General features: G+C 38.5%; 1 protein-coding gene across 1 annotated transcript in view; it reads right to left on the bottom strand.

Annotated features, from left to right (window-relative positions):
* The window catches only part of LOC306882078 (3-hydroxy-3-methylglutaryl-CoA lyase, cytoplasmic), a 45,626-nt gene extending 32,983 nt beyond the window's left edge, over positions 1-12,643 (bottom strand). The window contains exons 1-7 of the mRNA XM_079436531.1: positions 12,449-12,643; positions 10,273-10,350; positions 9,284-9,391; positions 9,015-9,110; positions 8,571-8,719; positions 6,118-6,181; positions 5,620-5,808 (exon numbers count right to left, since the gene is read on the bottom strand). Coding sequence (XP_079292657.1) covers positions 5,620-5,808; positions 6,118-6,181; positions 8,571-8,719; positions 9,015-9,110; positions 9,284-9,391; positions 10,273-10,350; positions 12,449-12,544 — 780 coding nt within the window. The 5' untranslated portion in view covers positions 12,545-12,643. The remainder of the gene's footprint in view (positions 1-5,619; positions 5,809-6,117; positions 6,182-8,570; positions 8,720-9,014; positions 9,111-9,283; positions 9,392-10,272; positions 10,351-12,448) is intronic.
* Positions 12,644-16,557: the final 3,914 nt, after the last annotated feature.

The following is a 16,557-nucleotide window of genomic DNA, read 5'->3' as shown; positions in this document are numbered from 1 at the left end:
TTTTCATTTTCAACCAAAATACAACGTCGGAGATTGACGTCAATCTGACGTTGGGTTCTGACATCAACCAGACGTTGGGTTCTGACGTCAATCCGATTTTCATTTTCAACCAAAATGCAACGTCTGTCCAACGTCGGAGATTGACGTCAATCTGACGTTGGGTTCTGACGTCAACCCGATTTTCATTTTCAACCAAAATACAACGTCTGTCCAACGTTGGAGATTGACGTCAATCTGACGTTGGGTTCTGACGTCAATATGACGTTGGGTTCTGACGTCAACCCGATTTTCATTTTCAACCAAAATACAACGTCTGTCCAACGTTGGTTTCTGACGTCATTCTGACGTTGGGTTCTGACGTCAATCTGACGTTGGGTTCTGACGTCAATCTGACGTTGGTTTCTGACGTCAATCTGACGTTGGGTTCTGACGTCAACCCGATTTTCACTTTCAACCAAAATACAACGTCTCTCCGACGTTGGGGTCCAACGTCAATCTGACGTCATATTGACGTCCGGTGCCTGCTGGGAATGTAAATGTAGTTGGGAGGTGTTTAGAGTAATTTCACATGAACTCTACCATTCTCACAAGAGGTACTTTGCATGAAACTGCATCATATTACATGACAAATGTTTGCCAAAAAAACTCATAAGAGGTACTTTGAGATTAAAACTCTGTCATTAATTACCCTCATGTCATTCCACATTAATAAAACCGTTGTTCATCAAACTAATTTCATCATCGGATTTCATCAAAAATATCTTCAATTGTTTTCTGAAGATGAACAAAGGTCTTACGGGTTTGGAACGACATGACGGTAACTAATTAATGACAGAATTTTCATTTTAGGGTAAACTATCCCTTTAAAACCTTGTTGTACTCTAGGATTAGTGCATACAATAATCCAAAAAAGTACAATAAATGCATTTACAAAGTCTCCTAAGTTGTCAAGCACCAGCTCCTCTTCCAAGACAACGGAGACATTCAGCACACTTGTGTGGTTCTCCAATGTACTCTGTACTGTAAAAAAAAAAAATGTCAATACTAAGTCTACATTAGAATTAGCAGCCTACATTACACAAAGCCATGTGTCATGGCAGCTCTCGATAAAGCAACTCCTCACAAATTACATATCTAAGAGCTAATAGTATTTGACACCAACATGGAATAAACATATATCCAATAAAAACTACTGTTAAATACTCACAGTGAAATTCGTAGTGGTTCCTTTTCTACAACAAATGGAGCCTCGTGAGCTCAGACCTTGCATTGGTGGGTTACACCAATGGGAACAAAAAAAATTGCTATAGCAGAAAAGTATTCCTTGTGTCTCATACATTTCATATGGTGCATCTCAGAAAATTAGAATATGGTGAAAAAGTATTTTTTTTTTCTTGTAACATTTCAAAAATTGAAACTTTCATATATTTTAGATTCATTACATGTAATGTAAAACACTTCAAAAGTTTTTTTTTTGTTTTAATTTTTATGATAAGAGCTTACAGCTAATGAAAGTCAAAAATCTGTATATCAAAATATTAGAATATTTCCTAAAATCAATCAAAAAAAGGATTTGTAAAGCAGAAAAGTTCAAGTTCTTTAAAGTATGTTCATTTATGCACTCAAAACTTGATCGGGGCTCCTTTAGCACAAACTCCAGCATCAGTGAGGAATGGCATGGAAGCGATCAGCCTGTGGCTCTGCTGAGGCACTATTGAGCCTTCAGCTCGTCTGGATTATTGGATTGACTGTTTCTCATCTTTCTCTTGAAAATATACCATAGATTCCATATGTGGTTCAGGTCAGGCATGTTGGCACAGTTGGCATCAAGCACAGTAATAGCATGGTCAGCAAACCACTTGGAAGTGGTTTTGGCAGTGTGGGCAGGTGCTAAAGTCCTGCTGGAAAAGGAAATCAGCATCTCCATAAATCTTGTCAACAGATGGAAGCATAAAATGCTCTAAAATCACCTGGTAGACGGCTGCATTGACTCTGGACTTGATAAAACACAATGGACCAACACCAGCAGACGTCACGGCACCCCAAATCATCACTGACTGTGGAAACTTCACACTGGACTTCAAGCAGCTTGGATTCTGTGCCTCTCCAGTCTTCCTCCAGACTCCAGACCTTGATTTCCAAATGAAAAGCAAAATTTACTTTTATCTGAAAAGAGGACTTTGGACCACTGAGCAACAGTCCAGTTCTTTTTCTCCTTAGCCCAGGTAAGATGCTTCTGACGTTGTTTCTGGTTCAGAAGTGGCTTGGTAGCCCTTTTCCTGAAGACGTCTGAGCGTGGTGACTCTTGATGCACTGACTCCAGCTTCAGTCCACTCCTTGTGAAGCTCTCCCAAGTGTTTGAATCAGCTTTGCTTGACAGTATTCTCAAGCTTCGGTCATCCCTGTTGCTTGTGCACCTTTTCCTAACCAATTTCGTCCTTCCAGTCAACTTTACATTTAATATGCTTTGATACAGCACTCCTTGAACAGCCACCCCTTTCAGTAATGACCCTCTGTGACGTACTCTCTTTGTGGAGGGCGTCAATGATTGTCTTCTGGATCATTGCCAAGTCAGCAGTCTTCCCCATTATTGTGGTTTCAAAGAACTGTAGGGATGGTCATTAGTTGAAACTCAAATGTAAATATTCTAATATTTTGAGATACTGATTTTTCACTTTCATTAGCTGTAAGCTCTAATCATCAAAATTAAATGATGAGATGCACCTGTATTCATCATAAAGTGAAATAAAAATAATTTAGTTCAATAAATAGTAACTTTAGGGGACTATATAGGTGAGCGATATTGACAAAAATTATATCTAAAAATTATCTGGGATTTTATCGATAATGATAATTATTGATATTTATTAATGATAAATATTTTTCTGAGTGTGTTATTGTGCTGGTATATTAAGTACTACCGTAGACAGATGACTCATACATTTTTTGATATTCTTCATATTCGGTGCGGTGGCTGTTTGGAATGAAGCAAAAACAGGCAATACTGTGTCTAAAACGCAACTCCCTTTAATATTCACTTCTTGTTTATTGAACTGTTGTATAAAATCAATATCATATTTGTAATCATGGAGGGAAAAAACGGCACTCTTCGCGTGATACTGATTATGAAATGACATAAATGACATTTTCTGCCCCCATATCATATGTGATCATTCTAAATGCATTTTAAAGACTGAAATGCAGTGAAAAAACGCACTGTAAATGCACACGCGCACTAGTCTAATCTTCATCACTTAACATTAATGTATTTGTGTACTCTGTAAGTTAGGCGGGTTTTGTTTGGTTTTTGCGATATACATGATAATGTCAAATCCCACATCATTAAAACAACAATTACAATATCATCACAGGCGACATATATTGCACAACCCTACCGAGAGATCAGTATGGGCTAAATTAGGTTATAAACGCCAACATGACACCAGTAAAGGCGTGAATTCACTGTTATTCTGCAAAATGCAATGTAGTACGTGAAACATGACTTAATAAATACAAAACTCAGTACTCACCATAACTTTAATGATAGAAAATCCGTCTGTAAATGATGTTCTGGTCAAGGATTGTGGGTGATTGAAGGTCACGGAGGATACATCTCATGCATCCTTCAATTTCAGCTGAATGAAGGACGCAAAACGAAAGCTGTCTTCCAAGGATCCTTCCGATTGAGATGGCCTTCAGCAAAGTTTGATGACGTGGCAGCCGAGAAATCCAGCCTTCGCAGGATGCAGCCTTCCGTTTTAAAAACACCCTACATGTCTTTCCTGTTTTTTTGTCTGTGTTTTTGTTTGTTTTGTTTTGTTTCATAAGTGTGGCTTGTATAACTTATCAAATATTTTTTTTTTATTATAGTTATAAAAATGTATTTAAATATCTTCTAATTAAAACATTATTTTTATTATTATTATTATTTTCCCCAGAGGAACTGGAAGCTTCCATACAAAATAGCTAATTTGAGCACATGGAAACTGAAAGAAAATATTCAGTGGTTGAAAATGACTGAAACAATTTTACTATGCATAATATCTGAAAAACCTATAAATAATACATAAATTGCAGACTAGTACTGGAAGAGAATAAGAGAAACATATCATATCGTTCAGGTTTGAAACATTTAAATAGACATATCGAATAGCAGAAAATGTGTTTGATTCAGTATTTTAGTTAATATTACTCTTTGAAAGCTCTAATCTCTCAGAGAGATGCACAGAGACTGCAACACAACTATTTGATTTGCAATCATGCTGTGCTCATTTCATTCATAGAGTTTACACACTCATTATTGCATAATAGTTTTTGAGGATTATGTATAATAGTGCCAAGTATTTTTCCTATTATTAGGTAGAATTCATTATTTGTTTATAAGCTATGCATGCATGTAACATCAACACTGTTATTGAACTGAAATGAATCAACACTGAGCTGACATGAGCAGAAAAACGATACTTCACTGTCCCTGTCCCTTAACTGCCTTCAGTTGGACTGCTTATTGCTGAATTGGACTTGTTTCATAATGAATTAACTTTACACAGTTACTGCACTGAACTGAATCAACACTGACCTGCAAAGAGCTGAGAAACGACACTAGTGTCTTGCTACAGCTGCTTTACAGCAGAATTTTGTATTTGCCTTTCTTTTTAAGTTTGCATCACTGATTCTGTTCCTTTCCTGTTTAATACTGTAAAGCTACTTTGAAAGATCTGTTTCAAAATGTGACTTGATATTATTAATTGTATATTCTCTTCAAGCGTCTCTTCACTGTGACAATAGTTGACCTGAAAGAGAAAACTGATGCATGATGTACACATTGTAACAAATATTTTGTTTCACTTACATTTTTGTTGTTCTTCTGTAATTTTGGTGCTGGTGCTTGCTATTATTGTACTCTTTATTTTCATGTAGCATCAATATTTTGGTAAATATTTAGGTCAAGTACATTTTAGAACTTCTACTATTAATTCTGAAACATTGGTTTAGTACAGATAAGTTTTGGTACAAATTTAGCATGTTTTTAAATATATTTAGCTTTTTCAAGATTCTAGAAGTTTCTGTGATATTCTAGTGCTTTCTGAAACATTCCAGAGCACTGTAGCAGTAGTCGTTAAAGGCATCCATCAAGACAAAAATCATCCAAAGTACACGTCTGAAGTTTTGGACGACTCACTTTTGGTAACTGTTGTTGTTAGCTCAGTATTATGCATGTGCCATGTCATTTTTATGCATGAGTAATAATAGATTCGCTTTCATAACTTTAAGTTTTCATAAAACCTGTTAAAGATACACAGAAGTAATGTGATTTTCATATTCAGCATGTCAAACTTCATAAATAAAAGCGAAGTGAAGCGTTTATAAAAATTTGTTTCACAGTGTTATGATTTGTGTTCGGAATGCAGCAATGGGTGAAAAGACCTCGATTAGCAGTATATGTTTGGAATATATGTTGCTCCTAAAGCCTGATACTGCAAACGCATGATGCTTTATTGCGATAGATGGCACTACAGGTGACATATATGATGGTTGTTATAATATCCCCCTCTCCCAAACCCTCATGCATGTATGAACAGAGTACCTCATGATTGTGACCACAGTAATGTCGCTCACCTGCAGAGAAATGAGTATGTTGGGTAGAGCCTGACCGTAAGTGTCATGGCAGTGCACCGCCAGAGCGCTGGCCGGCACCTCTGTCAACACATCGCTCAGCATCTCTGCCATGGAGCCCGCGGTGCCTACGCCAATGGTGTCCCCCAGGGATACCTCATAACAGCCCAGCTCAAACAACCGCTTTGCCACCTGGGCCGGAACAGAGGAAAGCCATGAAAACCCTGTCCCCTCTGGAAACATAAACAAGATGAAGGAGTGCACACAGAGAGCTCATTCTGAGCGTTAGAAAAGCACTGGCGTGCTACAGCGTCATGCGGGTTTTTTAGCAAACATCGTAATAAGGGCCTTGTGGGACTACAAAAATTGTGGGAAGAAAAAATATGCAGAGCGTTCAACACTCAGTGAGATTTATCACATACTGGAAGGCCCATTTAATCTCGCTTCAAGCCGTTATACACTAAACAATGCTATTCGGATTGAACAACGCTATTACAATACCTTTGTGACTTGTGACGGTTTTATTTGTCCCTCGTACGGACAGCCGAGGGCACAGGAAACGTACCTGGAAAGAAGAGAAAGAGCTATGAGACGTAAAGTTCAGCACATGCCGGAGGATATATAGCTTTGAGCTTACAGTACCAACAGTCATGCAACATAGGTGAAATAACGCCAAGTGCTGTTTTACTGCAACCGCAAGCAGAACGGTCCACAGCGGCCAGAACCGCTCTTACAACGGATTACATCTATCACAGAATAAAACAAAATGCTCAGCAGCAGGCGAAACATATGGTCGGTGTCAAACGGTTGTGACAAATAGTACCAATAGTGTTGACAGAGGGAATGAGGAACGGTGCTAGAGAGTGACGTACATGCTATATGCGCTTTCCATATGTGAAGGAAACATGTTCTGCTAGAAACAGTGAACAAACAAGTGAAAAGTTGAAAATGTTTCTCTTGGGCTTGTGGTCGTCAGATGATACTGCTGTGTGCTACCAGAATTTCCGTGGAGCCTCTTCTTGAATGTAAGGCGTTGAGTCACATTTGCCAGAATGAGATAGTCAGAATGAAGTGACTGCTCTCTATCGTTTTTTTTGTTTCTTATTCAGTAAAGAGCACAGCCTAAAAACTCTGGACACATCTGGACTTGTACTTGTAACTGTTAGAAAGCACCACACTGCATGCACATCTGGAACTTGACTTATTTACTCATTAATTCTGGAATAATTTCATGCTACTCTGGTGCCCCATCTCAAAATCTCAAAGGAGAACAGTCTGAAAAATGTAAGTACAATAAAAGAAACCACTGACCTTTCGGTTAAACCCAACATCTTTGAACTTGCTTATATAACAAATGGCTCCTGAAAACTATAGTCCTGAAGTTCAAGATCAGCAGTCATTCAGCACAGGGACAATCACCTGGATCAAATGTCTGACTCAGTGGTATTATTATGTTGGCAGCTCAAAGGTAAACCTTGAATTTTTTTTTCTTAATTATTTTATTTCAGCTTCTTTTTAATAAGCATTCTGCTACCAATAATAATTCTGCTGATTTTGCTGGAAATTCATAACAATCAGCAATGCAGAACATTCAAAAACATCAACGAGGGTCAAACCTACAACTATCCAGTAACTACTTCAGGCCTTGATCCAGTGTGCCACGCCACCGCTTTGATTAACTATGGGCACATGAATTCCTCACATGCAGAATTCAGCAAAATGCTCTGCTAAGAGCTCTGCTCTGGAAAACAATATGTGACCCTGGACCACAAAACCAGTCATAAGTTGCAGGGGTATATTTGTAGCAATCGCCAACTATATGTGGTAAAAATCATTAGGATATTAAGTAAACATCATGTTCCATGAAGATATTTTGTACATTTCCTACTGTAAATATATCAAAACTACATTTTTGATTAGTAATATGCATTGCTATGAACTTCATTTGGACAACGTTAAAGGCGGTTTTCTCAATATTTAGATTTTTTTGCACCCTCAAATTCTAGATTTTCAAATGGTTGTATCTCGGCCAAATATAGTCTTATCCTAACAAACCATACATCAATGGAAAGCTTATTTATTCAGATAAATCATAATTGTCTAAAAATTGACCCTTATGACTGTGGGGGTGGGGGGTTGTTTCAATGGCCGATACTGTTGGCTGTTACGTTAAATCAGCCCTAATCCTGAATATGAGGTTACGGTCAACCGTCCCTTTACCAGACCTTTATCTGCTTTGCAACAACAACCCTTAGAGAAACTATAATCTGCAGGACAATTATCCGGTTTCTGCATCATTGCCATCTGCTGGTCAGATTCTCGTTCAAAATTAGTGTTGAAGTGTGAAAGTGCACATAATGAACACTGGCCTATTACTTGATATGGAGACTGGGTCTATGGCACATAGCCTTCCCATAAAGCTGCAATCATTTCCAAGTTGATGTTCCTCCTGCTCAATGTCACACAAAAGATGGATTCCAGAGTCTGCCTGTATAAAGATAAATGTTTGCTCCTGTCCTAGTTAAGCAGTGACTCAGCACAGGGGGCTGTGGTACAATGATGGCAGCTCATGGGCAGAAATCTGGAGAGAGCTTTATTTCTGCAAAAATTGAAAGTCCACCAGGCAAAGTGTGACACACCCCTTGCACTTTAATTCATTAAAAATTCTGGATACTTTGATTGTGCTTTCAACTATCAATGAGAATGCTCTCTCAATCAATTCTGTATTAGACTGCCCATGGTTCATCCCAAGCAAGGCAGTAATTAACCATACAGCTCTTTATGCACTACACGTTCCATCACCCCTCTGCTTAAACACAATCGTTTCGTCCAGTCAACCTGATTCGGCATCATTACCTGACGTTGATTTCCCTTCGATACTAGTGCACATAATGAGCACTGGCATAAATCTCAAAGAAAACACATAGAAGAAAGCTGGTGTCGGTGGAACACACCCGCGCACTGGTACGCTTTCCCGTTTGGCTGCAGAGATGACCTGCTCAAACCTCTGCAAACTCTCCTCTATGGAGCAGTTGATGTTCTTCCTGCTAAAAGTCTCTGAGGCGGAACCAAACACTGCCACTTCAGTAGCGCCTGCTGCAACCTTTAACAGGAAACATTTAATCAAGTTTGTGCTTATATATGTTGGCTTGTGAGCACAACTCGCATGATTAGCAGGGAAAGCAATTAACAGAAATGGGCTAAACATTTACAAATAAATGGTACAAGATGTAAAGGTTGCGCTCTTATGTAAAGCAAGGGGGCAGTGAATGCGTAGGCAGAGCGCATGCATAAATAAAGTGGTTTATTATACAAGAAAAACATCATTGACCTGGCATGGAAGGTAAATTGCAAATGTCACTTGTAAATAAATGTAAATGATGCAAATATTTACTTACAGCTGCCTGGAAGCCCTGAATATTGGGAGTCAGAACAGGGTATCTAACATCAGGAGACCTTTTAATCCCTCTCAACACTGCAGTGTGGTCTGCCATCTGAAAAACCAAAAAACAAACCAACAAGAGTTTATACTCAAGCTTTATCCCAACGGGTTTTGCGCAAATGCCGTTTTTGGACGTGAATACCAAATGCAGTGGTTTTGTGTTGACAGAAAAGCCACAGGATATCAGCCAACATGCTCTCAAGGATAACAACCGCTCCTTATTACCTGTGCTACCCACTTTGAAGACACAAAGCTAGTGGCTTCGATGACGGGCAGCCCGGTCTGAGAGAGCATGTCTATCAGCTGGATTTTGACCTCTGTCGGCACTATTTCCTGCAGAAACACAATGACGCAAAAGTCTTAGGTTTCTATGAAGACATCCAGAGAGCGTGTACATTTGTGAGCCTGTGAATAATTTATTTGCCACCATCACCGAATGAATAGTTTTCCTGTGAAAATATACAATAGGACAGTATCTGCTAAAAGGCTTGTTGGAAAAATGTGCCTTTGGCGACATTTTTGCAAAAATTATGATACAATGTTTCAGTGAGTGGCGCTAAAACATTGTTCAGTTTTATACGTAACAGATGCTGAATGTATCACGGTTGGTTTGGCCTACACATCACAGCCGTTTGCAAAAGTAATGACCGTTGAGTGATGTTAAAAGGTTAACACTCTATTGCATTTGAAAAAAAATGAACAACCTACACTAAACCATACCCTAAACCTAACTTATAGTGTTAAAATATATTTTGAAGCAACCATGACATTTAATCTTGCTTCCACAAATTTTGAACTCTTTTATTGTGACTTTGCCGTACCGAGTGCTGCACACTACAAGTGCAATGCTGTACAAAGTGAGCTGTAAACTGCATGGAATTGTATGTGTAGACCAATATGTAGGAAGAGACACATTTTTCCAATTCCAGTCTATGTTGATTAAATCATGCTAAAGATGTGTCTAAATAAAACATTATTGGTAGTAGTGTATCATGCATCCTATATGTTTTATGCTCACCAATGTCATTACTGAACAAAAAATGTGTACCAGGTGTTGTTTTCTTTATGCCTCAACCACTTGTTATATTTATGGCTTTGAGTTTGTTATCATGGTGTTTTTTCCCTTTAAATTTAAAAGCGGAATGCTAATCATAAACATGCTCAAGCAATCAAGCCACAATGCTTCAAGCACTTTAGAATTGTGAAATCTTTACCTTCTCGTTCTGTAGTCCATCTCTCGGTCCGACCTCCACAATTTTGACACAAAGTGGAAGCTTAGGCAGTTCAGAGCACTGTAAATTGAAAAACAATGAGGAAGGAAGGAAGGCCCATATAACAAATTCACAGAGCTGTACGGAAAATCTGAAAGGTGGATTAAGACACATCCTCTGTCCGGTGCTTCCTGTCAAATGATGCGTACAACTTCATTTTTTGAATCTGGTCTTCAGATCCTTGCCAGGTCATTTATGACATTATGTGCTTTGGAAACAAGCATTTCCTCTCTTCCAATGGTAAAACCAAAGCTAAAGCTTTGAATTCGGGAGTTGCATTACCAAGGGCCAATGCTGTATTTATAGAAGATTTGGATGGCTATAAAACCCCAGCCTCTTGATACGGAAACCCTCACTGTGAGGAACTGCACAGACTAGTTTCTTTAGAGCTAAGTTTGATTTAATTGTGCTGTCATGGAGGGAGGAAATGGATGTGTGAAAGGAATGATAACAAACTTCTTTTTAAGACGTTTCTGACCATGTGCGTTATGTAGGTGGAGGAGAACCGTCGCGGTTTGTCCTGTTATCACCCCAGGCCTGCAGTTAGGACAGCCTATTAAATTCACTCATAAATCAAATTCACTTTTCTAACTCGTCTCTAAAACCAGAAACACAGGCCCCACTAGAAATATCCATTAAACATTATTTGCTTATCAACAAAATAAATGAGGCCAAAACACTTTAGCTGTTTCTGTATTTTTTAAACATTTCTGGCCCCTATCTTTGAGTGGAATTTTCAAGAGGTTGAGCCAAAGTTGGGAGAGAGGCTGAATAAAGTGAAACAACTGTGTCATTTACTGTATTTAAAGTGCATTTCTATATTGGTCTAATCAACTATCTGTTTTTCCAGTTTAAACCTGTTTTTGTTCCCTTTGGCTAAAAAGCAAATAACACACAGAACAGAGTAAAAGAAACAAATATTAAAATATATCTATCTATTTAGTTAGTTAGTTAGTTTATGCATGATTGAAAATATCATGCATTTTAAAAAGATATCACAATAAACATGAAAGAATATTCCTTCTTTATCTGTAGGAAGAAAACTAAATTAAACACTTACTATACCGTTTTTAGTTTTATCTTAGGTGAAAATTGTATTTCATATTATAGCTATTATATCTTTTGTTTACAGTGAAATTAAGTTACTAATAGCCAAAGCATTTTTATATTCACCTACACTAAATGCAATTTTGAAAATCTATGGTATGGGACAGTAAACATGCAATTGTGTGTCTCTGCTTCAATCTGCTGTTAATGTTAACATGTATAATGTTTATTGAGATAATAGTACAATGTTGACATTTCAATGATTTATAAGTGATTAATAATATATTAACTAGTAACTACTAACCATTAAGGATCTGTTTGATTATTTCATGATGCTATTTTTTAAAGAGATAACTTATGACAATATGTAAATCGTTAACATATTACTTAATCATTTGTGAATGTATAGTCATGTTTTGTAAATGATTAGTTCATCATAAACGAATCACTTATAAATGACTTAAAACTGAACGTTATTATAAAGTGTTACCGCTTTTTGTTAGTAATTATGAAGCATTTATTCTACATGACCATATTTTGCATCCCTAATTCTATCCAATACCTAAACTTACTGTTACAACTACCTTACTAACCATTAATAAGCAGCAAATTAGGAGTTGATTGATGCAAAAGTCATAGTTAATGGTTTGTTAATAGTGAGAAATGGACTTAAAATAATAAAGTGTGACCAGTTCTTCAGTTTGCCATAGGTCTCAAATCTCATTTGAAAACAATGTCATTTGGCATAAATAATGTAAAACCTGGTGTTGCTTGTTGAAAATCAGCATTTTGTAATCAAACACAAATTTAAAACAAGATTTGAGAGCTCTGGTGGACAGTAAATCATGTTTTTGGGGTTTTTTCAGTCACAAATAATACATATAATGTCATCAACTCTGAGTCTCACAGAAGAACGAAAATAACTGGTTGAGGGTGAGGGTAACATGAGACTAATTTATTAAAACTTTCATTACGAGCTGAGCTATTCCTTTACGTGACTGCTTTTCTCTCTGTATTGCTGTTTTTCCTAGAGCCATGTATAAATCTTGCACATGCAAAAACAGACCCCCACCTTCTCTTCCCACAGGAGCCGTCGAAACCAAGGAGAATCCCGCAAAAAAGTCTCATAGCTCAGGCAGTGCTTGACCGCAGTAGAAACGTTACCCATCCGGCTAGCACGATCTGCCAGCCCGGTGCTGTTCCCAGATGGCACCTGTGGTGATCAGAGTGCATATGCGCTTCCGAGCAGCAAGGAGAGCATCGCTTCGAAGGGTGCGGGATGACTCAGCTGTTACCATGGCAGCAGCATCCCTGCCTGTGAGGGGGAGGGAAGACGCAGGCTGAAGATGTTAGACGCATTTTGTTAGCTTTAGACTGACAGCCCCATGTGAAGTACGGGACCCGCTGGGATTCTCAGCTCTACAATGAGACTAACCACAAGCTGCTTATTTTACTGCCCTTGGCTCCCCTCCCCAGCGGAAATCTACAGCTTCGGGGAAATACGCTGCTGTGATTGATCTCCTGTGACTGAGGCAGCTCATGCTTTTCAATGGCCGGCCGTGCCACTCTTGCCAATGTCAACTGTGCTCTGTTATAAAATCTCTCTGTAAAGCCGGGCCGCAATTTACTTGTGAAAGAGCCATTCTTCCTAGCCCAGGTGCTTACAATAGAGAGGTTTAAGGAAGCTCTTCCTCAATGAGATGCTGGTGTGCCGTGAGAGGGTCTGGCCCTGGAAAAATGCAACGGCTGAGACCAGGGGCTGCATTTATTAGGTATCAGCATTTCTCGCATGGCATGAGATGATAAATCATAAAGGTGATTTGAAGTATTCAAAAAAAAAAAAAAAAGAATGAGAAACGGTGACTCGAGGGCATGCTCAGGGTTCCGACACAAGGAATTGCCATGACTTTTCCATGATCCCTGAAGTCATTTCATTATTATGTAAGGATTTTTTTAAATTATTTTTATTGATTTTCACTATAATAAATCATTGTTCAGTTCAATTTCAAACAAGTTCAGTACAAAGTACAGAATGACTGTGGTCTGCAGTGTTAAGTTTTATGCTGAACAAAAGCAATAATAAGCAATATCTAGTTGGTGAATTATTGTATTTATAAGCAAGCTAATCCGTGTGAAAAGGAAGTTTGCTTAATTGTATTAAATGTACACTTCAAATTTTAAAAGTTGGTCACACTTTATTTTAAGGTTCAATTTTCGCTATATTCGCTAACTTTTTCCTCAATAAACTCCTAATTTGGTGCTTATTAATAGTTTGTGCAGTAGTTGTTAAGTTTAGGTATTGGGCAGGATTAGGGATGTAGATAGCATGGCCATGCAGTATATGTGCTTTATAAGTACAAATAAACAGCCAATACGTTAATAACAGGCTAATGAGCAACTAGTTAGTGATAATTGGTACTTTACTAAAGTGTTACCTAAAAGGGTATATTTAAAAAAATGTAGATGTGTAAACTTGATGTGTAAACTTTGGCACTGGGGGTGATTTTTTAGCATCCAAAACAAGCTGGGACAGCAATATTTGCCCAGCCAATAGCATGCCGCTTGAGTTGTGGGCGGGATTTTTTTGTCTGACCAGTTGCAGAAGAGGGCAATGTTCAGGAAACATTTGAACAATTCCAAGTAGTGCTCCAACAACACAATTCACATTTAGGGTTTGATTCATTTCCTTGGCGTTTTCCAGGCCTGGAAATCACAATTTTTTTAATTCTCTGATATGTCAGCCAGATTCAACGTAAAGACAACCCATTAATCTTCCTAATTGCATTTATATATATAGTCCACTTACGAATCTGTACAGACTTTCCTATATATCCATAACAATATGTAATCCAGCCCAGACAGCGAGCCAGAAGCTGCCAGGAACATTCAGCGTTGGGGTGTGTATGATTCAGAATTGCCCCCAGCTGGAGTTAGCCGCATTAGATCTGCGTCCCTACCGAACCATTTAGCATTTCCTTTCCTTGAATGCTCTCTAACTAAAAGGACAAAAAGTGGACATTCATCTTGACAAATACCAGCTGTCGGGGTTTACTTCAAAGAGGTGAGCTACACCTTCAGGGCATCCTGGATAATGTAAAGTAACACAGCGCAGGTAAGCGAGTGTGGGGGCTTTTCTGAACTTCTTTTATCATTCCATACGTGCTCTCGTAAACATTTAGCCACTGAGCATGACAGCAGGATGAAATGTTAAATAAAGCACAATTTCATTAGCCATTACCTGAAAGCATGGGTTATTTTGGCCGTACCAGATGTTCCCCTCTTTAACCTTATTCCTCTTGCAATTGTAGATGATTTAGGAGCAGGCTAGCAGACGATGGGCTGGGTTTTGCACAAACAAATCCTGCTGGGTTAGCTCTGGGCCTCTTGTGAATTAACCTTTGCCTCTGTGAACTTAAATTGGTAAAATATTTATGCTTTGCTGTCTCTTGTAATGTAATCACTGATGGACCTATCTATAAGGAGCACTGGTGCATTTCCCCTACAGGCCAGTAGATCAGCGGGCTGACTATAAACACTGAATTTAGATACAAAGTAAATATGTAAAGATTTTAGGGGAGAAAAGGTCAAACACCATCAGGCCATTTAAGCCACAGTAGCTGATCCACAGCGTTCTCTGTCTGGCAGCATTCATGCGTTTTTAGTGGTTTTAAGAGGATTTTAAGGTTGGAATTTATGGATTTTTGTACATGTTAAAGTTGGACCCCTATTCAAATCTGAATTGTCTGTCGGACTCAATAGCCTTGTGGTTAGTGCACCGACAACCAGCAAAAGTTCGACCCGAGTTCGAGTCCCGTCTCGAGGTCCTTTGCCCGGTCTCCTCTCTCCACCCAATGCTTTCCTGTCTAGTCTCAAACTGTCCTAACAAATAAAAGGCCCAAAAATGTAACAAAAAAAAGAAACTCAGCTGACAAGTAAAGAACTACTGAACTCGGTAACAGGGCTGTTGTCACATTGTCCTCATTTTTTTTGTCCCGTGCCCTTTGAAATTAAGCAATAGTTTGTGTTCCCAGTCTGTTTTTTATTCGCAGTCCATCCCTGAGTGTAATTGATGACACTACAGTGAGTCATGTGCTCAGTCACTCAACAGGCTGTGCTGTTCCACTGCAAGACAGGTTTTGGATGCTGGATCACAAGGTTAACAGGGACTAAACTCTTTCATTGTCTCCCAGGGCATTAGTTCCTGTGAAATCTAGCACACCACACCATACCAAACTTCACCCATGACTAAAACTGGCTTCCAAATTGGAGGGATAACTTTAATGAGGGAAGAAATGGAGCTCCACGCCGTGGATGAATTGGAAAGATAAATCGCAGATGCGACGAAGCCTTCTTTGGATGTTTTATTTGGAGTGCTGGCGTAATCTGTACCATTATGTCAATGAAAGAGTTTAGTTCTTCCCTTTTTCATCTTTAGGATGGAAACAGATGTGAGAAATATTCTTTACGGAGAACAGGTTTAGATGAAGCATCAAAGAGGTTTTAAGCCATCAGATAAATCCTGAAAACATAGAGAACTGCCCAAAACTCAAGCCAGATTCAATCAATTTTCGTCCATACGATTTCAATTGTCCCATAGAAGCTGCTAGAACAGATTCAAGCTTTGATTGCAACATCAAAAGTTCAGTGTGTGCGCTCGTGGGAAACGTACACTGCAGCCTGTATAAGCAGAGCTTGTGGATAATAACAAACGTGTTACTGAGACAGACCATCATAGGTTTACACCTAAAGAAACGAAGAGTGTTTCTGACAGAGCTATGTTTAGAATGATTTCAGTGGCCTTAAAAAAAAAAAGTATTGTACATGAGGGTGGTCCTCACTGAGGAGGTCAAAAATAGCTTGAGAAATCTGTTAGTATTTGCAGAATTATCAATGGCAGTTGCTTGGCTGGCACAAGACTCCCTGAATGGAATTTGAAATCTGCCATGTTTTCTCATAGACTCTCGGTTCTGAGCATGAATGTTTTTGAACCATGACGATTCTTATTGGTCCAGACAGAATATTTTGTTCTGAAGATAAAAACAGACAAATACTAATCACTTAAACGGGACCTATAACGCAAATTTCAATTTTATATTGTTTTTGAATGCAACTGAACATAATTATGTGTCCGCAATGAAAATATGAGAAAAAGAACTTAGTTTAGTGACACTCGCCGCATGA

The sequence above is a fragment of the Barbus barbus genome (genome assembly GCF_936440315.1).
Source record: "Barbus barbus genome assembly, chromosome: 16".
NCBI classification, from domain to species: Eukaryota; Metazoa; Chordata; class Actinopteri; order Cypriniformes; family Cyprinidae; genus Barbus; species Barbus barbus.
Note: the sequence above shows the minus strand (reverse complement) of the source record. Positions and strands in the feature narration are given on the sequence as shown.